Source organism: Magallana gigas, chromosome 5, assembly GCF_963853765.1.
Source record: "Magallana gigas chromosome 5, xbMagGiga1.1, whole genome shotgun sequence".
In the NCBI taxonomy this organism is placed as follows: Eukaryota; Metazoa; Mollusca; class Bivalvia; order Ostreida; family Ostreidae; genus Magallana; species Magallana gigas.
Genome location: NC_088857.1, coordinates 17,246,191 through 17,268,090, shown reverse-complemented (window position 1 = coordinate 17,268,090; position 21,900 = coordinate 17,246,191). Strand labels below are relative to the sequence as shown.

At 33.7% G+C, this 21,900-nt stretch overlaps 3 protein-coding genes across 6 annotated transcripts in view; 2 read left to right on the top strand and 1 right to left on the bottom strand.

Moving 5' to 3' along the window:
• Positions 1-1,044: 1,044 nt before the first annotated feature.
• On the top strand, positions 1,045-16,238 carry LOC105348706 (vacuolar protein sorting-associated protein 18 homolog). 2 transcript variants are annotated; one of them, XM_066085040.1, is made up of 31 exons: positions 1,045-1,205; positions 1,670-1,761; positions 2,061-2,134; positions 2,361-2,470; positions 3,759-3,907; positions 4,128-4,212; positions 4,468-4,547; positions 4,820-4,846; positions 5,518-5,630; positions 5,931-6,019; positions 6,212-6,310; positions 7,015-7,096; positions 7,342-7,428; positions 7,667-7,724; positions 8,125-8,228; positions 8,426-8,486; positions 8,727-8,791; positions 9,495-9,630; positions 10,052-10,204; positions 10,848-10,941; positions 11,270-11,343; positions 11,471-11,626; positions 12,090-12,230; positions 12,584-12,715; positions 13,148-13,232; positions 13,685-13,812; positions 13,970-14,091; positions 14,289-14,406; positions 14,754-14,891; positions 15,529-15,587; positions 15,988-16,238. In XM_066085040.1, exons 2-31 carry the CDS (start codon positions 1,681-1,683, stop codon positions 16,049-16,051), a joined length of 2,964 nt encoding a protein of 987 aa, XP_065941112.1. In that variant the 5' UTR covers positions 1,045-1,205; positions 1,670-1,680; the 3' UTR covers positions 16,052-16,238. The 2 variants fall into 2 exon arrangements, with proteins under 2 accessions (XP_065941112.1, XP_065941113.1); XM_066085041.1 differs by lacking the exon at positions 4,820-4,846.
• Positions 16,239-16,651: 413 nt separating this feature from the next.
• The window catches only part of LOC105348710 (ankyrin repeat domain-containing protein 49), a 28,111-nt gene continuing 22,862 nt past the window's right edge, over positions 16,652-21,900 (bottom strand). Inside the window, exons 1-4 of one of the 3 annotated variants that reach the window (XM_011458254.4) lie at positions 19,130-19,284; positions 17,968-18,064; positions 17,682-17,842; positions 16,653-17,494 (exon numbers count right to left, since the gene is read on the bottom strand). In XM_011458254.4, the coding sequence (XP_011456556.3) occupies positions 16,874-17,494; positions 17,682-17,842; positions 17,968-18,064; positions 19,130-19,162 (912 nt within the window). In that variant the 5' untranslated portion in view covers positions 19,163-19,284 and the 3' untranslated portion in view covers positions 16,653-16,873. Of the gene's footprint in view, positions 17,495-17,681; positions 17,843-17,956; positions 18,065-19,129; positions 19,285-21,900 lie in introns of those variants that run through there. The other 2 variants (XM_011458257.4, XM_066085047.1) reach the window with 2 other exon arrangements.
• The window catches only part of LOC105346986 (trichohyalin), a 45,726-nt gene continuing 44,347 nt past the window's right edge, over positions 20,522-21,900 (top strand). Inside the window, exon 1 of the mRNA XM_034474094.2 lies at positions 20,522-20,660. The gene's annotated coding sequence lies outside the window, so the exon portion shown is untranslated. The remainder of the gene's footprint in view (positions 20,661-21,900) is intronic.

Here is a 21,900-nt window from a genome sequence, read left to right as displayed (position 1 = left end):
TGACTGAAAACAATCACGATGATTTCTTCCACACTGAAGAAAGAATAACACGACAATATTCATCAGTTTTATGTTTGAAGAAAATTTATCCCCCCCCCCCCTTTCTTAAACACACATCCAAATTCGGATAATTTGAGCATTCATGTTATATACATATTTCTTTTTCGATATCGTCAACGTCACGATGTATACAATATTGTTAAAATGTGGACATAACGTCGTACGATATTAAACCGACATAGATTTAAACATTGTCGACATTGCCGATATTTCTTTGACGTTCACATCGTCGACATTGTCGATATCGCGACATCGACGATGTTGATTCGATATCGAGTTTACATCGTCGACAGTTCCTTGACACTGACATCGTACGTCGACCTTTTCTACTTCGAGGATATTTCACTCTTTTACGTTCACATCGTAGACGCTGCATGTCGACAGCGATATGTCGACAATATTGATAAAATGCTGTGTTTACATGATATGTATAATTTTCAATTCTGTTTTTTGCAAACATCCGGTTCTTATAAAAACTAGTAAAGATTTTTTAAATGCTCTATAGGTTTTCTGTATATGAACATCGGACTCTTAAAATATATGATATCGATGATATTGTTGTCGTTACTGTTGACGTGTATTTTTTTTTGTATTTTTATAATTATTTTTTTTTTTATATTTTCATGGTTTTTATACGATATACATATAGTGGTAATGTTTTATCGAATAATGAACACTGATAAAAGTGCAAAGCCAATATATTACAGGCATCTTATTCTTCCTAAGAAAAAAATCGTTATTTCAAAAACGTAAAATTAATTTAAGACACTTCTCCCACTTTTAAAAGATTTTACAAATAAATAGAGGCCTATTTTCGATTATCTTTACCTGTGAATTTAATAAGTTTGAATTTCCCAGGAAGAATCCGATCCCAGCAGATCCATAATGTATGCGTCTGACGTTTTGTTTAGATCTATTGTCAAAACACATTTTATTTCGGATCCGCACCTTTCTTGAATGAGTGTGCGCGCCAAATGATGCGCACTAAATCCCTGTCAGTAACAAAGATGGCTGCGCCCATGGAACTTTTCTGAGAATGAAAAAAACTCACTACAACGCGCTGAATCTCGATCTTTTATTTGTTTGTTTCTCAACAGATTTTTATATTTATTAAATCCACAGACGATTGCTTAAAAATTTCATCTGTAAGTATTGATAACTCTCACGCTATTAAAATGGGCGTTTTTAAAGCAATCGATTTGATATAGTTTTGTTGAGGCTTAAGCCTGTATTCTTATTTAATCGTCAAAAGTGCGTTGCTATTTTCAAACCCAAAGCCTTGACAATGTATGTTATTATGAAATACAATGTTCTTGAAAATGCAACACACGTCCCTGACGGGTCGTGTGCATTACAACTTTAAGAATACTTTCAAATAGATTGATGAAAGCAATTGCAGTTCATTATTTATAATTTTGTGGCATCCCACTAAAGTAAAGATAAGAACATTATGATATGAAAATTAGTCGACAACAGAACAAGTATTGTTGCATTAGATATTGTCATGATAACCCCTTATCAACAGATTAACACATAATTAAAAGAGTTGGCATGGTATAGCTATCCATTTGTAAAACAGAATACAAAGTTTCTTACAAACCCGTTGTAGAAGCAATCCCGATGGCCTCTATTTTGGATCAGTATGAAGAGGAGTCGGCCAGGGCCACCAGCATTTCCTCCGTCACCCCCATCCAGGTCCCAGTAAGTTCAAATATATTTCACTCAACTCACATTGAAGGTACATTTACGTATATTGTATTTTCAATTATATTAAAACATATCAATATACAAAATTTTCATATCTTGATTTTAGATTGTCAGTTAAATATGACTGTCTACTTAATAGTAATTATAATTTTCAAAGGAAACACGCATTTAAAAGTTTAAATGGTCATTCTTGAGATCAATGCAGACCCTTGATTGATTTGATTTCATCTGTTTTCTACCTATGTAACTCACATCTCTGTATATGCATACTTGATCATATATTTCATTGACAGATTGGCCCAGGATACATTGATGCAAGGACAGATTTGGATACACCTATCTTCAGTAAAAAGAAAATCAACTTTAAGTAAGTACATTCACTGCAAAAATGTATTTTTTTACACAGTCATTAAAAGTGTAAAGAATAATGAATGCTTTAAATCTTCTTTAATACCAAACTGTATGTATCTAAATAGTGGAAATATCATTGAAAAAAACCCCGCAACAGTTACATTTTAAAATATTAGATTGCATCATTATCAAAAAAGAAAATTGATGTTGAAATACTCGTGAATGTATTTTGTGATTTTCAGACCCTCGGACCCGCTCACACATGTTGTGGTATCCAGTAACTTTCTGGTGATGGCCATGAGCAACAACCTTCTCCTGAGACTGGACCTGGAACACCCGGACCAACAGGAAGGTCAGTCCGCTTGTATATTATACATTTGTTTGGTATACTGTAGACGTACTTTTGTTTGCGTGGTATTAATTTACGCTATGAACGCGGGCACAAATTTTCCGCGGAATTTTTTCCCAGTGTACTTAAAGTTCATTTTTGAATGAAATTTTGGAATTGCATTACACGGATAAGGATAATAGGAAGTTACTACATTATATAACACTTGCATATACGTGTACCCAATATATATCATCTTTATCTATGCAAACTGTCAAAGAAATTTGTATTGAGAATTCACATAATAAATAATTTAATCTCCTAAAGATTTGAATTTTCTGTAAATTTACTTGCATGAAATTTAAACTTCTCCCAGCTTGAGATAACGGCACGTGTCAGACGACAAATAGCCCCAAGCGGGTCTGACATTCAATGACCCAATTAACTACACGCTAAGACCCGTGTTTTTACCGTAATTTTTAGATCCCTTTGTGCTCTGACTTTTAATTGATAAAACTGATCAACTCATAATTTAAACGATGTGGTGTTTCACAAGACGATTTTAGCCAGCGTCATAACATCTTGACGGCTAACTAATGCCTACCGACCAGTGCACAACCGATAATTACTGTTCACTGTGAACAGTTCTTACAATTTAAGTCCAAAGTTGGACAAATTCTAGGTAATGAATATCGCTCAGAACTAAATTTAATAATAATTATTCAAATGATTTTTTTTTTCATTCAAAGAATCCGCGTAAATTTTTACCCGCGGATTAAATTGATATTGTGATTCCGCGGAATTATGACCCCGTGGAAAAAAATACGTCTACAGTACTTGGTCATGTATATTATTTTATACTAGTAAAGTTCAACTGTTGAAAATCTACAGTGTAAAGTAAGAAAACAATTGAACATGTAATGTGTATACACTTGTCTGCTTCTATCAGGAAACAATCCACTTCATATGATAAAGATTTTACTTAGTATTCTTTGCTGCTGCTGATATTAGAGGATACATTCTGATCTTTAGATTTAGGAATGTGTGTGAAGGGATAATATTGTTTGTAATACATGGTGATTTTCGCAAAATTTCATTTGATTATACAGTTGAACTTCGATAGCTCGAACACTGATATCTCAAATTCAGTGGATATGTCGAAGTAATTTGTTAGTTACGACCACTTATTTTTTTTAAATCTTTACCCTCAATATCTCAATAACTCTGATATCTCAAAGTTTTTTTTAAAACAGTCACATCTAGTTCGAGATAACGAAGTTTGACTGTAATTGGAGATTTTTCATAATTCTAGAAATTGAGCTACCAAAGGCCTCAGAAGACAAAGTGTACAGATTGTTTCTGGACCCGACCGGGAAACACCTCATCATTTGTATGGAGTCCACTGAAAACCTGTATTTATCCAGAAACTCCAGAAAACCCAGATCTATTGGTAAACTAAAGGTAAAGAACAGTGTCAAACAGAAGTAAATCTAAAGTCTTGTGCAACACCAAACAGTGCCATACTCTTTGATACAAATGAAGTTTTTTCTACTCTTGTTGTTGGTTGTAGAAAAAAAATTAGCATGGGAAGGTGAAACAGATTTTTACTTTGGAAAAAAAGAAGCTATTTTTTAATGTTATAAATTTTGTAACTCAGTTTTTCCATGTCTGTTATTTTTAGGGTCATCTTGTGAATGCAGTTGCTTGGAATCTGCAGAACACAAACGAGAACACAACTGGAGCCATTTTACTTGGAACCAGTAGAGGTGTGTTTATGATAGTCAATTTGTAAATCTTAATGTTTGACATTTTTCATTTTGTTAAATTTATGATGCTGTAAATGAAAGTTAAACTTGCATAATTTTTTTTTACAAAAATGACTCATAAACGAGTTTCATTGTCAATAAGAATAAATGACCCCCTCTAGTCAATTTCTGTGCTTTAGCCTTTAGACATGTGAAGTGATGAACTTTGTTTTTGTTTTGGATTCAGGTATTAATTGATCTCTCTTTAAATTTTAGGACTGATATTTGAGACAGAATTAACAGACAGTGGTGACAGCAGATTTTTCCAGGGGAGTCTGGACCAGTACCTGAAACAGGTGAGAAATCTAGAGAGGACCTGTCACATTTAAATAACGACCATTGGAAAAACCATTGTATGTGTTCTTAACTCCTGTTTGGTACATCTCTTTTTTTGAAGATCTTGAAATTACCACTAGATATGCACCTTGGTGAAATGGTTACTTCATATTCTATAAAAGAGAGTCATGTTCCTGTTAGAGTATGCCTATATGCAGAACTCAATTCTCATGATTCAAGATATTTACTAAATTAAATAACCAATTGTATTGAATTTCACTATCTTCTTAAGTTTAAACTGCTGGTCAAATCTGATGAGGTGAGGTATCAAGGAGTGCTGAGTGTGATAATGCTTCCTTTTTGTTACTTACAAAGTACTTTTATTAAGCTTTAAGTTGCTGATGTGCATTTTATGTTTTTTTGGCCTCTTTTCCTGTTTTATAAGTTTTTCTGAGTATCATTTTGTAAACACCATGTGCAATATTTTTAGATCTGTTTTAAGTTCATTGTAACGCTTGTGACGATATTGCTTACCTTTTTTAGGTCACAATGTCAAGGTCAGACTTCTTTGTACTTGAGAAGATATTGGGGGGAGGGGGGGGGTGAAAAGTGTGTTACAATACATATACCAGTATTGAGTGTTGTCATTTGCCCTCCTATAACAAGACCTCATATTTTTAATTGTAAGTGGCTACCTTAATAGACAATGTCTGTTTACTATCCATTATATTGTAAAGGAGACATACTTGAAAGATATGTTTCATTATATATTTAATTGTCATTACTACAGAGTGCTACTGTCTGTAAAGGATATTTGATCAGATTACATTCATCTCCTAACACTGTGTATTTCTTTTTCTGTTGAAAAAATGTCATAATATTAAAGGCCTAGTTTTTCAACTGTTCAGTTCTGCTGTCAAAAAAAGCCTCAATCCCAAAACACTTTCTAACAAAGCATTGTACACTTGTCTGTCTGTTTTGTTTTGGCAGCTCTTTAACTTGGCCAAGGACAAGATAGTCCCCATCACTGGACTGGAGTTCGACAGGATGCCATCAGACTCCATGACGGAGTACAAATACTACATTCTGGCTACTACTCCAGGGTACGTAAAGCAGACAGACAGATAAACAGACAGACAGACACACAGACAGACAGAACATCACTCTATGTTTTTGTTTTGGATTGATTTAATGAAAAGATTAAATGAGTTTAAGAACAGTGTTAGTAGGGAAATAAATATATAAATTGGAAGAAATCTCTGCCAAATACATTCAGGTTTTTCTTTTATTTGTTGTGATAAGAAATTCTTTCAGTGTTTATTCCTTCCATATTTATGTATGCTCATTCATTTGCACACATTTATGTTTGAAAATTTCTAAGATTTTCTGATCTGTATTTGAAGGAGGTTGTATCAGTTTGTTGGAAATGTATCCAAGTCCACAGACCCCCCTCTATTTCAACAGCTGTTCATGCAGTATGAAAGTGGAGCAGGTAAACAAACAGCAACAAAAAATAAAACATTTAAACAGAAATACATGTGATTAAAGGAATGATTTCAACACTAACTTTTGAAATATATCTACTAAATGTGTATATACAACATGTAATGACATTTCTTTAAGATTTGTATATTTTCACTCTACTGGAACTTCTTCCTGGATCCATTGTTCCTTTTCTTTACAGAACAGTTTTCGGAGCTTCCCGGAGAGTTTGGATACAGTGAACTGACCATGTACAGACCCCGTCATGCCAAATGTGTCAAAAGCTTTGCCTGGATGACAGGTGAGAAAGAGTGAAGCATCTTGGGAATCAAAACCCACTGGTCTCTGATTGTACAGGGTGATGAATTATCTGTTGTGTTTTGCTGCAGGTCCAGGTATTATACAGTTACATCCTTTTGATGAGGTCAATACATGGTTTTATGGACCTGATAGGAGTATATTGACTGAGGGCGAAGTCCGAGGTTGATATACTCTCACCAGGTCTATAAAACCATGTATTGACCGATATCTAAAGGCTTTAACTGTTTTATATGATAACTCAAAAAGTAATCCTCTTAATTTTCTTCAAGCATATAATTGTAAAATATTTTGTTCACAATGTATAGGTGTTCATTTCGCTATTATGTCACAATGTCACACGTGCCAAAACCAATTTTTGTCATGAAAATCTATTTTTAGTATAGTGTGGTCTATAAATTTCTATTTTTAGTATAGTTAGGTCTATAATAGAATTTAAAGCAAGATCATGTGACAGAAATCCAACTTTCATGTGATTGGAAAAAATACGATACACTGTATTAATATAATAAACAGAGTAATAAATTATCTGTTGTGTTTTGTCGCAGGTCCAGATGTACAGAGATATAAATAATCTCTTGTGTTTTGTTACAGGCCCTGGTGTACAGAGTTATGAATTATCTGTTGTGTTTTGTCATACTTCCTGATATACAGAGTTATGAAATTATCTGTTGTGTTTTGTTGCAGGTCCGGGTGTGTACCATGGTGAGATAGATGTCTCAGGAACGGCAGGACCTCAGTCGGTGACCGTCAACACCAAACTAATCAGGTCAGCACCTGTCTATCACAGTACATGTACTAGAAATCGTGAGGAAGGGGGTCAGATGCATGTAGTTTTTTTTCTAAGCATATGTTAATCAAATAAAAATTTCATCTTCCTTGCTTACTTTGAAGATGGAAGCATCAAAGAATTTTGGATAAGCCATGAACATTAACTACGTACAGTAGTCACATACCTTTTCTTGACTTTTGATTTAGTTCTGTGGAATGTTTGATATGTGTATACATTTGCAGATATCCTCGTGATGGAGACGAGAAATCCCAGAATCCACTCTCCATGGTGATGACCGAATTCCATGTTCTCCTTTTGTTTCCAGACAGGTAATTTTCCAATCTATCATTGTTTTTAAATTGAAATTTAATCATTTTATCAAGTATCAAACAGTCCCATAATGTCTTCAAATTTCTTAAAACATCTTAAAAGAATTTGATCCATCCCAGTCTTGGTAATGTTGAATCATGAGGTACACCAAAAATCATTTGTAGTTACTGGTTTGTACCTGACAAAATATTGTATTTGTTTTCTATTTACAGATTAAAATTTGCTTTCTATTTACAGATTAAAAGTGATGTGTGTTTTAAACGAGCAGCTGATTTACGAGGATGTCTTTCCAGATGTAAGTTACATATCAAAAACTTGAAATGTCTTTGGTATTGATAGATTTTAAGAAGGTTTCAAACGCCATTGTTTGGGACCCCAATGATTGTTTCTCCATCCACAAACTTGATAAACATATTATGATTTTAGCCCTTTAAGACCAATTTTACACTTTAAAGAAAGCAAGGGTCAATATGCTATGTTTTAAGGAAAGGTTCTTTAATGATTATTAGGTCTTTGTAATTGTAAGATAAAACAATAAAAAATTAATACTACTGGTAGCTACTTTTGAGAGAAAAAATAATAGATGTGCTTGATTTGATTATTTATCTTAGAGAGAAATAAACAGGTTTTTCAAATATCTGAGAAATATTTCAAATAATGAATATAATTTTCATGGTTTTTTTTTGTGTGTACAGAGGTTTGGGAGGTTACTTGGGCTGTGTTCTGACCCAGTGAAGGGAACTATTTGGGCATTTACAGGGCAGAGCATCTTCAAGTACAAAGTGACTCGGGAGGCCAGGTATGTACATGGTCCAATATACCACTCATTCATTGGTTAGGAGAGAAAAGGTGGGCATTCAAATTCCAGGGTTTTAAAATTGATTTAGATGAAAGGTGCTGCTGATGTGGGTAATTCATGGGAAAGATCCATTTATATCATATTATTGCCTGAATTTTTAGTGAATTTTTTTGAAATTTGTTAACTTTCTATTCCAGAGATGTTTGGCAAATGTACCTGGACAAGAATGAGTTTGAGCTAGCAAAGGAATATTGCAGAGTAAGGTTTGGTTGTAAATTAAGTTCTCTCATAGATTCGTTTCATTTAGTAGATGTACCAGTATTTATATGCCAGAGGATTCTTTTCAAGAAGTCTTATCAAACCTCTTTCAGCATTTGTGTACATGTTCAAAAAATTGCTTGACAATGTTTATTTTTCCAAGAAAATCTGTGCATAAAGTAGATTTTGCCATTAAATTATGGAAGAACTTCCTGAGTTTTAAAACTTTTCATGTTTTAGGACAATGTGGCTCAGCTGGATAGAGTGCTGACAAAACAAGCAGAGTACCTGTTTGAAAAAGGAGAGTAAGTGCTGCCTTTACATGGTTTTTAATCAAGTATTTCATACAATTTTTTCTATACTGTTGTTTCATTAATTTTAATAGGCATCAATTTTTCGTGGATTTATTGAAATCACACTTTCAAAGAGACATAAATTTGTGGACGTTGATATTATCAATACAATATGTTATTAGACAATTGCACTTCTGTAAATATACAGTCAAACTTCGTTATCTCGAACTAGATGTGACTGTTAAAAAAGTATTTGGTACTTACAAATCACTTATCCACAGTATTCGAGATAACAGTGTTCGAGATATCAAAGTTCAACTGTATATAATTTTTTGTTTCAATGTAACAACAAAATCCATAAATTGGTATTAACTAATATTGATGAAACAACATTTCTGTTGCTAATATTTTCAAAACTTTTAAATTTTTATACCGTACATCATGATTTTTATAAGTGAGCTTGGCTTGGGATTACTGTAGATTCCTTATTTTACGCGAGTACTTAATTTGAGATTCAATAGGTTTGCATCAAATCGCAAGAATATAAATTCGCGAGCACCGAATTGTTAGCATAGTTTTATTTAGTTTATATATATCCGAAAAATAATAACGAGATTTTAAATTCCCCGAGGTGTGCTTCTCACAATCTTACACGGCTATTAATTCCTTGCGTTTAATTATGAATCTTCAGTATGTATTTATTTTGTTTCTGTAGATATCAAGAGAGTGCCATGATGTATGCTCAGACACAGAACTCGTTTGAGGAGATTGCTCTAAAGTTCATCAAGCTGGACGGGAAAGATGCACTCAAGTCCTTTATACAGAAGAAGTTGTCTGCTCTGAGACCTCAGGTTACTTTTATTAATTTTGCAAAGCTAGAGATTTATAGATGTAGATCGCTATGTATGCAATCGCTCAGAGATTAAAAGATGACAATAAGTGACTTGGTCCTTTTTTTCCTGAAATTGCTTGCATTTTGATTCCAGAAACTTACTTTGTCTTTTACAACTATGATGCTATACAGTAAATAAACCAATAAGAGTTATTTGATTTTTTATTTGAGATGAATTTGCAAATCTTAGTAAATCTTAGCAAAAAATAGCACCTCACATAAAAGATGTTTTTTTATAAAAATGATTCAAGTACCTGTTGGTTTTATCTTAAAAAAACAACTGTCTAATGCTTCTTTTCTAAACATTTTATTCCTGTTGGCACAAAAGATCACAAAGAAGTTGGTTTTAATTCACATTCTTGCAAATGTTTTATTCTAAGGATAAAACCCAGATAACAATGCTGGTGACATGGCTGATAGAGATTTTCCTGAACCAACTAGGAGAGATGAAGGAACAAGGGCAGGATGAGTCTGATGAGTACAGAAAGGTTCAAGAGGAGTTCCGAATGTTTCTAGCTCAGCCCAAAAACAAGGTATCTACTGCACATTGTCTTGTTTGCTTGAACTAGATCATAGATTTTTGCATCATTTTCAACCATTTTAGGGGATTGGGTGTACAAATTGATTAAGGGAGAGTGAAAAGCAACTGTTCTTTACCTAAAAGAAAAATGCGTCAAAAACCCATTGTGGTGTTTAATACACACCCTTTTCTTGCATAGAAATATTCTTTTAAAGGGACTTGGACACGATTTACTGCTTGAGTCAAATAATATCGAGTAAAGAAATTACCATTTATTTGACAAAATGACTTGTGGCAAACAAGATAAACTGATTCAATGTGTATCAACAAAAGAAAGCACTTTTTCATTGAAACTTATACCAATACAACACATATTTAAACAATAACAAGACTCGAGCTTTGTTTACAAAACAGAGAATTTCAAACTCTGTATTTTGCTTGTAACTCAATATTTGACTTTAAAATTTTTAGGAAGCAATAACAATATCCATATTAACCATTCTAGACATTAAAAATGGAAAAATAAATTTTGAAAATTTTGAGCTCAAATTGTGTCCAAGTCCCTTTAAAAAAGTGCATGTTATTTTCTGCAAAATACAGTATGCTGATTTAGACAGTGGTGCTCTATTTCTCTACTGGACATTTTTTAATTCCAGGAATGTGTCAGTAATAACCGAGGGGTGGTGTATGACCTGATAGCCAGTCACGGAGATGTAGAGGACATGGTCTTCTTTGCTGTGTTAATGCAAGGCAAGAATCAATTATAAAACTGTTTTATATTTCTAATGTAGTTTAGTATTAAAATATTAGCAGTTATGAGAGAAAGAGCAAAAATTTTGTATAAAGTATCTTCTGAAATGAATTTTTTTTTTAATTCTAAATAATTTTTATTTTTTGCTTCGGTGTCAGTGTAAATCCTCAGGTTGTTTTTTAAATATTGTAAAGGTTTTCACAGCATTATGACATCTCTTTTACAAAAATATTTTCTCTGAGAACACCTTAAGCACACCTTGCACTGATGATGATGATTGTTAATTAAACTTGCTGATTATATTGTTGCTTTGCTTCTGTCTTGTAGATTTTGAGAAGGTGATCACCCATCACATTCAACATGACAACTATAAAGGGGCCCTGGGTCAGCTTTCAAAACAGGTAGGATATGGAATTCCAAACACCATGTAATGTGTAAACACCTGCTTTTGATATGCAAGCTAGTTCATGTGTTTGAATAAAGTAGAAAATAACTAATACTTGATGGGTGTATTGAAACTTATTACAGACGGACACAGAGTTGGTGTACAAGTTTTCTCCCCTGCTGATGCAGTACATTCCCAGGGAAACGGTCAGTCTGTGGATCAGTCTGAGGGGCAGCCTGGAGCCAATAAAACTGATCCCCGCCCTGGTCCAGTACGACCACAACAAGAACCGGGAGCAGGTCAGTAGTCCTGTCTGTTGGTTACGTATCCTGGGTAGGTCAGAGTTCAGTGTGTACCGTACTTGGTCAGTATTCCCGAGAGAAGGTCAAAGTTCAGTAGTAATCTCGAAGGTAGGTCAAAGTTCAATAGCGTTCTTGAGAGTAGGTTTAGGTTCAGTAGTACAAGTATTCTGAAAAAAGTCAAGGCTAAATAGTATTTTAAAGAGTATCTTAAACTGCATTACGATTATTTAGAGTAGCTTGTATGTATTGTTAAGGTAGATTACAATATATATATAGAGGAACACGCAGAACAATCAAATGTCTTGGAATGTTTTACATTGCCATATTTAAAAATAATGTATGTTCTGTCAAAGAGAGATGAGTTCATTAGACAAACTTTATTTTGCATGAAAACAAGATACAGTGTGATGAGCACATTTTGGCGAAGCCTTGTGGTAATTTGTCATTTTTTTTTCTACAGGGAAATGAGGCCATTAAATACCTGGAGTTTTGTATAGAACAGTTGGATAACAAGGACCAGGCTATCCATAACTACCTATTGTCTCTGTATGCCAAACTTAAACCTGACCAACTCATGACATACCTCAACATACAGGGAACGGTCAGACTTCTTCATATTATCTTCTTCTTACTGTAACCATTGGGCAATTCATATGTAAAGAAGAAGTTTTAAATACATGTACAGTGCTGGATATTTTCAGTCACTTTTGATTAAAAAATTGGCATTCAAATGTTTGTAATTATGTTTTGAGTTAATAAATACTTACTGGTAATCATATATATTTATACTAGTTCTTTTTCTTACTTTGACAAATTTAGGTCCTTAAAAAATAGGAAAGTTCCAATATCGTACAATTTGTTTAGTTATTTTTAAACAAACTTCACCTCCCTCTTTTCAACTGTTAAAGTAATAAAAAAACTTACTCTAAACATGATCTCTTGGCTGTTCTGTAGGATGAAGATACGATATGCTACGACCTGAAGTATGCCCTGAGACTGTGTGCTGAGCATGGACACAAGAAGGCCTGCGTCCACATCTACTCCCTGATGGGACTCTATGAGGAGGCTGTCGATCTAGCACTCCAGGTATGTATCAAAAGTCCCGACAGTTACCAGAAATAAACACTAGGTGGTTATATGACCTACATATGTATACCTATTGATGGAAGGAAGGTACTAAGATATTGTCATTGCTCTAAGGGGCTTAATGTTCCAGGGTCTTGTATATACATGTTCCTTTAATGAGTGAATTTACATCTGATGCATAAGAACTTCCACATGGACAGCATTTAGTCATCTGTGACAGTTACACATGGAAATACTCCCCAAAGATGCAGAGTGGTTCTTTGAATGCACACAAAAAACTCTCCTCCTTATTATGATGAATTAAGTTTACTGTGAGCAGATAGAATACCGGTACTCTAGATTACTTATGACTAATTAAAAGAGGTGTGTATAGTTTCTACAGTCTCTATTTGATGATGTCATATATTTACAATGATGTCATTATCTCTGTAGGTGGATGTTGAGCTGGCCAAACAACAAGCAGACAAACCCGATGAAGATGACAATGATCTCAGGAAAAAACTCTGGTTAAGAATCGGTATTAAACGATAATCTGTCAGTCTCAGAAACATGTACATTAACTTGATGTGAAAAATACAGTACTGTAGATTCCTAATGAAACGCGAGGAGTTAATATCCACATAAAATTGCGAGAAGCACCTTTAGCGGATTTTAAAATCTTGCCATTATTTTCTGAGAGTCAAAAACTATAAAATATTTGGATAAAAGTTCTGCGTTCGCGATTTTATATGCTTTGACTCAAAACAATGGGATCGCGGAATTAAGTACTGTACTTGCGTAATATAAGGAATTTACAGTATTAAATCAAATTTTAGTGTCAAGACTACTTCAGTGAATTGATACAAGTAAATTGCTTTCATGAATGCCAAAATAGTCACATTTACATATAATTTTACTATTAGAAAGGGATACCTCAAGATACAGAAAATGTAGTTATTTTACTTTTAAAGACCTTAATTTTTCGTGTAGCCCGCCATGTTGTGGAAGAAGAGAAAGATGTGAAGCGAGCCATGGAGTTCTTACATGACTGTGAACTGCTCAAGATAGAGGACATCCTCCCATTCTTCCCCGACTTTGTTACCATTGACCACTTCAAGGTGGGCTTTCTAGTGTAGTCAGAGAGAAATAGACAGGCAGAGAGAGAGAGAGAGAGAGAGAGAGAGAGAGAGAGAGAGAGAGAGAGAGAGAGGGGTGCCAGTACTCTTTCTTTATATGCTTAAAGAACCCTGATTTTATTTTATTAAATTATTACAGGATGCCATAGTAACATCTCTACAAGAATACAACCACCACATTGAACAGCTGAAGGAAGAAATGGATGATGCCACTAAAAGTGCAGAGGAAATCCGAAAGGAGATCCAGAGCTTTAGAAACAAGTAAAATTTTGTCACATTATCTACATTTAGTTCATAAACTCAGTGTTCCTGTCTGAAGCATTATTTGTGAAATAATTGAAAATGTAAAAATACTTTATGTAGAGCCACTTTCATGTGCATTAAGTATTGGTATTTGCTGTCCCTTGAACATATGTTTTGATCATTTTAAAATTTATTCAGTGGTTGTTCTATTTCAGATATGCCTTTGTGAGTGCAACAGACAAATGTGCTGCCTGTAACTTTCCTCTAATGGCCAGGAGCTTTTATTTATTTCCATGCCATCACAAGTTTCACAGTGACTGCTTGATAGGGGAGGTAACTCGTACTTTTTTTTGTATTCAAAAGGTAATGTAGATTACTAATAAACGCGAGGAATTAATATCCGCGTAATTTAGCGAGAAATGCATCTCACAAATTTGAAATTTTCATAACTTAATGAAACTATGAAAAGAATTCAGTGTTTGGGATTTTCTGTTTGTGTGATTTGATGGAAAATGGTTGAATCGCAAAATTAAGTACCGGTACATGTATTCACGTAAAAAAGGAATTGCTACCTATCTAACATTAGTACTGAAGAAAAAATGAAAACCAAGCAAAATTAAAATTCTATTTGTATATCATAAAGTCTGACTGCACACAAATATGTTGTTTTGTTAATTTAGGTGCTGCCAAACTTGACCAGTAAAAAGCGACAGAGAGTTGAGGAGCTACAAAGAAAAGTGGCTGAAAATGAGGACTCAAGAGTCTCGTCTGTCGGTGTAAGAGGAGACAACTCAACAGACAAATCAAAAGACACAAAGGTAATATTGAAGGGTAAAGGAAGCCAGAACTGAAAGAGTACTCAGTAAAACATAAAGAAAACTACTGTATAAAGGGAAATACCGCCCCCCCCCCCCCCCCCCCCCCCCCCAAGCCCTCGTTTTATATTTGCCATTTTTGCCCTCATTGTCAGTAGGCAAATTTAAGACTGGGCGAACTCCAGTGTCTCAAATATAATCTCTTTAACACAACTTTGTTTGGGCGAATTCAAGACCAGGTGAAATTGTTTGCAAGTGAAAAAGGGCGAAAATTACACTGGGCGAAAATAAACCCTGTATACAGTAATGAAAACCATGACAAGGATCTATCATTTGTGTTATCTATACATAGACAGAACTTTATTTATTTATAAATTGAAAATAATTTTCAAGGGGCAGTATTTTGCAATTTCTCATTATAAGCACAGTTTTTGTATAGATATAAATTTTGTGAAAGCAAAGAACATTGAAAACAGAATTTTTCAGATCAATATAAGTTAATAGTAGCTTTCTGTCTTTGTACTTAAGATTTTCCCTTTATTAAAACTTCAATGTATATTTTACAAATATGTTTGCTGTTGTCATAGAGTAAAGTTTTGGTGATCATGCATTCAAATTTTCTTCATTGTTTAATTAACAGGCTGAGTTAGATGATTTAGTGGCATCAGAATGCATCTATTGTGGAGACCTAATGGTCAGGTAATGATCTAAGAAAAGAAGCATGTCTTCTTTTTTTTGGTGGTTGAAAAGCATTGAAAAGCCCAGTATCTTCTGAAACTTGTTATTAGTTCCTTATTGGCGAAATCAGAGTTAATTAAATGTTTTACCTGTTAGTTACTCAAACTCCACTTACAATGCTCTTTTTTTCTTTTTTATTTAGCAGCAAGTTGCTTACTGGGTAGTTTCACAATGGGAGGCTTCAGTTTAATTTAGGCTTTTGTTAGAGTGGGATCATAAAATTAAGATACAATTTAGAATGCATATGTTAAATGAGTTAAAAATCACATCATCAAAATTATGGTAGACCATAAAATAAAAAAACCCACTGCATTCAAATATAATATAATGTTTATAATAGCATGTTTACTTTGTTCTACAGGAGCATAGATCAACCGTTTCTGGATGAAGGCGAAGAGGATCTTGTTCTTAGTGGATGGCTTTGAATCGAGTTTCAAGAATCGATATCTAGACTCGCTATTTTGTGAAAACAAACATCAAGTGCTTACTGTTAACTTGAAAACCTGTTGTTGCTTTGTTTGTAAGAAAGTTGTATTTCTTGATGTGCAATATTACATGTATGGTACATGTATTACAATGTATGTACCAGAATAAATTTTATATTTATAATTATTTTGAATGATAGTCATTTTTGAATACCAATGGAATTATTCAGATTATATGCTGGAATATAAAATTTCCTCAAATGAAAAAGGATATGCAGACTAGGGTGAGATTTAACACAATCAAAAAATTACCAGTAGCTTTGAATATTAATTATTTACCAGGTAATTAAATTTATGGCTTTGAATGAATGTAATAACAAAAGTAACAATAACTTTATAATTTTCATCTTTAGATCCAATGGGTTAGCTCTGTTGGTTTAATATATATGTATATTGAATATGATGTTCTTTTATCTGTATAACGTACCAGTAATGTGCAAAAATGTCTTGTACCACTATCATTTAAAACTAAACCATTTCTTTAAACTTCACATGTTCCGGGTATGTAAAATATAGAACAAAGAGACTTTTTGAGTATACTTAATTTATTAAGAATATATACCCTGTCTGGTTTCCATTTAATTTAAAGATGTATCAAATAAATGAGATCTATAAAAAAAATGTTAAACAAAGTGATTGTACAGGTTTAACCTGAGATTTTAAGCATGATGTTGTATGAGTTTCTTGGACAAACTTGAACACTATACATGTTCCTCTACATGATTTAAAGTCTTTAAACTGCATGGGTTTTTGAAACAAGATTTATGGATTCTCATCCATGGCATTATGATCTGGATCTTGACAATTTTCAAGCTGATCTTGACTTTCATCATCATTTTCATATGTATCCATGGAAACACTTAAATCTTCAAATCCCTGAGCAACATTGTCTGACAAGTTCAATACTTCCCCATTGGGATCTTCATTGATAGATGTCTCTGTGGAATTTGTACAACTGTCATTTCCTCTTTCATTTCCTTGATGTTCCTGTGATGCGGATTTATGATCCATACAACCTGGATTATGTTCCTGGTGATCCATATTACCTGGATAATTCTGCTGATGTTTTTTTCTTTCATCAAAAAGCTTATGATGTTCACTTGTTCTGGCACAAATGTCTTCAGCAGTTTCACCCAAACTGTTCCTCAGCTCCGTATTAAGGTTGCAGTTGGATAAAAGCAGTGAAATTGTTTCTCCATTTTCTTTCTCTGAAGCTGCCAGATGCAGTGGGGTCTGTCCACTGTTGGTCCTGGCATTGATATCAGCGCCATGTTCCAGCAGAATAGAAATCACCGGAGCCTGATTCCACCTTGCCGCACTGTGTATAGGATACCAGCCATCCTCTGTCCGCGCTGCAATGTCTGCATTGTGATTTAGGAGACACTGGGGAGGAGAAAAATAATAGTGTTAGCATTTGAATGATTTAGTATATGGAATTCATGCACTTACATGATTCCTTGCCAATAAAAAATATTACCCAGATGTTGGGCTCTGAAAAGCAATTGTGTGGATGTCTCAAGCTCTTTCTAAGAATTTTTCAGGCTTAGTAATTGGAGTTTAATACATGTACCTTCACCATATCTGTATGTCCATTATAACAGGCTCTGTGTAGAGGGGTGTACAAGTCACTGTCTCGACTGTTCACCAATGAAGGGTCTTCATCAAGTAAACTCTTGGCGATGTCCATGTAGTTATTCTCTGCAGCCCATAAGATCTTCTTTTTTGGATCCTCTAAAGTCATGAATAAAAATACGGTGAAAAAATATATGTTACTTGAATTTAGTTCTGGTTATTTGTGATTTATTTCATCATCTATTCAACTTTATGCAAAGAACAACAAATAACCAGTTCAATACTCTGTATTTCCTCCTCAGATTCTTCTTCTACCCCTTGTTCATCCAACTCCCAGAAACTTTGAAACATCCCAGGGTTGTTCATTCTGGCAATCATAAGCTATCAATCGAAAAAAAAAATTCTGTGTAAAGAAAATGAGCATTCTGCATCCATAATTCTGAGTATGAACCATCTTAAAACTATTAAAGTTACTCAGCTCTAACAATAGTGCCAAAGAGAAACCAAGACATGTTGGCTGTAACTTAATAGTAGGAAGAAAATCTGAAAGACCAGCCAAGAATGCTGTCTTGGAGCCCAACGAATTACAAAACAGTATTTCAACAAACTGACACACTGGACATGCACCAACAATCAAGCCCATTTTACCATCACATTCCCATAGATTTCCTAACCCTCAAATCAATGGGAACAAAAACAATTCTGATCTGTTTTCAATCAAGTCCTCTGGAAGAACATTAACCTGTTTACTTGTTAGTGTGTGGCTGAATCACAGTACCAATTAACACTATGCCACTGTCTATGAGAAGTATTGAGAACCTTGATGAATCAGAAAATATAGAGCTTTTAGAAGTCAGAAGCTCTACCAACAAGACAATTCTGGCTGTGACAATTTTTTTTTTTACATTTGTAAAGGTATATGCAGGCAAGAAGTCTAATACAGCAGGTCAGAAATCAAATCACAGGTTTATTGTACTCTCTGGTGTTAGCATTCAAAATAATCTATGCATCTTGAATAGTTTTTACCCCCCTCCCCCCAATTAAAAGGATTACAATGCCGATTGTATAACATAAACAGTGGTATACTGCATACTAAATAAAAAATAGGCCATCAGGTCCACATCAACATGACCATAGCACACAAATACTTATGAATATCAAGAATATTCAAACATTATTAAATTGTTGAAATATATTCAAGCAAAGATTGTGAATGAACTATAGTGCTTAATATCAGAATAGGAACATGTTGACAAGGCTTAATCAGCAATAGTAGGCCTTGATCACAGGGTTTTTGAGACAACCTGTGCAAAAAAAAAATCGTAAACATACCGGAATTAATGATACGACTTTTTTTTTTTAGCACAGGTCGTGTCAAAACCCTGTGGCCTTGATGATCATCTGATCATAACGAATCAAAATGTATCGATATTAGTTCATACATACAGCCTCTAATAACTCTGGATCAAGCGGATTCATTGTTGGCTCTTTAATGTGTATCAACCGTTTGACAAACTGTTTTATATCAAAATCTTTTAACCCTTTAGGTTCTTTGGTGTCTCACTGTGACTATCTGTGTTTGTTGTTTACAATCACTATAGTGGAATGTCGAACCCGACGAATAAAAGAATCCCCGGGAAAAAGATTTTATGAAATGATGATGTTGGACAACACTTTTGAAGACACGTAGGGTTGGGAGTACATGTGCTATATGTAGTTCATTTACAGAATATCAACTTTGACCAGAATTTGTGGATGAAGATATAACGCAATCGTGAAAAATGTTGATGTCAATGAAAATTGCACGTTGTATTTCATTTTTAACGTTAAAATAATTGTGCATGTAATAACTTCCTCTTAAGTCAGGGTAGGGTCAAACTTCATTCTTACAGTACATGCATGGTTATACATGCAGGATGTGAAGTGACCTTGAATGGATTTTAAATAAAGACTCAAAGTCAAGGTCAGAATAACTCTGTTTAAATAAAAGGTATTCAATGTATAATGAAGGGATATTGAACAATTTTGAATCATTTTAAACTAGTTAAATATGTATTGCTAGATAACAACGAAAGTGAAATGGACCTAATTCACATGACTGACAACATATAAGAAGTTGGTCATTTTGCACATTAAGTTTTTTTTAAAGAGTTATCTCCCCTTGATGAAAAAAAGAAAATTTTAGTTTTGTCGAAATATCTGTGGTAAATGATATTTATTTTATTTCATATTTTAATAAAGAGAAAGTTTATGCATTTATTAACTTAAATAAATATTAAAATTAAATATTTTATTAAAGAGAGTTTTTCGAATTTTAAGTAACTTTTTACAATATCTTAAAACATACATTGCCCAAAGACTTCAATGCAAAATTCAAGGTGTAATTAGTTGGACCATAATCAAAATTTTGAAAATTCCTCTGGTGGAGTATTTTTATTTGATAACACCTTCAAAATGATATCATGATAAAGAATATCAGACCATTGATTTATTGTTGTTATATATCGAATACATCAAGAAATGCCCTTCACCATCGTCGGAACCCACTAGTTTTCAATCCGTTACACTGCTTTCAACACGAATGAAAGCAGTGTAACGGATAGAAAACCCTGGGTTCCGATGATGGCCCTTCACTTAATTAAATTTTTTTTTTTTTTTTTAGATAAAATGTGTGATGACTGCCAAATCTGAGACTGATTTGGTATTAATATCAGGTAATATCACTTTCCTAATGTCTATGTATAAGCACTCAATATGGAAAAGATCTCTGTCAGTGATGATTGTCATAATTAATTCTTTAAAAAAAATGGATCCATTATTTTTTAGAAGATTATCAGCTTTCTGTAGCAAAGGTACCGGTATATTCCATTTGAATACACCTGGGGTCAGCATGAGCATGACTGTGAATGTGTATTGCAGATTTCATTCACGCCCTCAAGTCAGTCCTACATTGTACTCTCCAGTAATTCCCAGAGATGTGAGTTCACTTTGTTTAGTGTTGTCAATACTATTTGTGGTGATTATATCTCCTCCTTGGTTTATTTATTCTATCACTTAATCTAAGTTTTCATCATATTGATTAGCAATCATTGACTTCAGAAATCCCTATCCCCCCCCCCCCCCCCCCCAATAAATTTTTTTTATTCGATATTGTGTTATATTTACATTCCACGTATATTTTGCATGTAAAGCTACTGCAGATATAGCACCATAACACAGACATGGTACTAAAAGGTTAAATCACGAGTTTTAATTGTGACGTCACAAACGTTGAACGCTGATAAATACAACGTCACAAGCGAAAATCAAAGTTCACGCTTGTGGCTGTTGCAGTGGCTCTTCCATTAATTTAAACTTACCCATAGGATAGTACAGTAATTTTGAGGTATAATTCGCATTTGCGTACAAGGCAAGAAGGTAAAAAATGTAAATATAAGCATTAAATCCTTATTTTTTGAAAGATATAGTCTCATAACTGCAACGGTGTGTGCAAACAAATTTTCATAACGCGCTAACGCGCGTTATTCAATTTGTATGCACACACCGTTGCAGTTATGAGACTATATCTTTCAAAAAATAAGGATTCAATACTTAACTCAATTTTATATTCAAAGAATGGAAATATGAAAACTGATTTGAGCTCTTCCTTTTTATCTCCTAATGGCCATGCTCCTTAAAATTTATGAACTACTATGAACACATATTTTCGTTGGGTCAAGATTTTTTGTTTTAAAACCAAATAAAATTTCGTTGGCAGTTTATTTTGTCAAAGCATACTCTTTTTGTATTCATTAATACTTGGGTTAAAAATTTGTCATGGATTTAATTTCGTTGATAAATACAGCCAACGAAAATGATAAGATATAAATCCTCTACTAATATTTCTGCTTCTACAGTAATTAATAATTTGATTTATCTGCAGACTATTTTCAACAGTAATTTTAGAATTTGCAGAAGTCTTTGGTATTACATGTATATAAGTAAATCAACTTGACACAACATTAAGTATATTAAATGTTTTGAGTCCTTGCTTTCTTAAATGATTTCAAACTATGGATGAGTAATATTTTTCACTCTGTTTTGAGATCTGCAGTATGCATGTCAGACAAGCCTGAGGAGAGTATGACCACATATTTGAGAATCTATGTAATTTACATGCCTAGAGAAGTATTTTTTAAGGTGATGACTAAGATTCCTTGCTTTTTAATTTGTTTGTT

Bases quoted from the DNA above. Each gene is read 5' to 3' on its own strand.
- LOC105348706 (XM_066085040.1), top strand. From the start codon at position 1,681: ATGGCCTCTATTTTGGATCAGTATGAAGAGGAGTCGGCCAGGGCCACC. The intron at 12,716-13,147 runs GTATGTATCAAA...TTATCTCTGTAG, and splicing joins CTGTCGATCTAGCACTCCAG to GTGGATGTTGAGCTGGCCAA. The intron at 14,892-15,528 runs GTAATATTGAAG...TTTAATTAACAG, and splicing joins ACAAATCAAAAGACACAAAG to GCTGAGTTAGATGATTTAGT.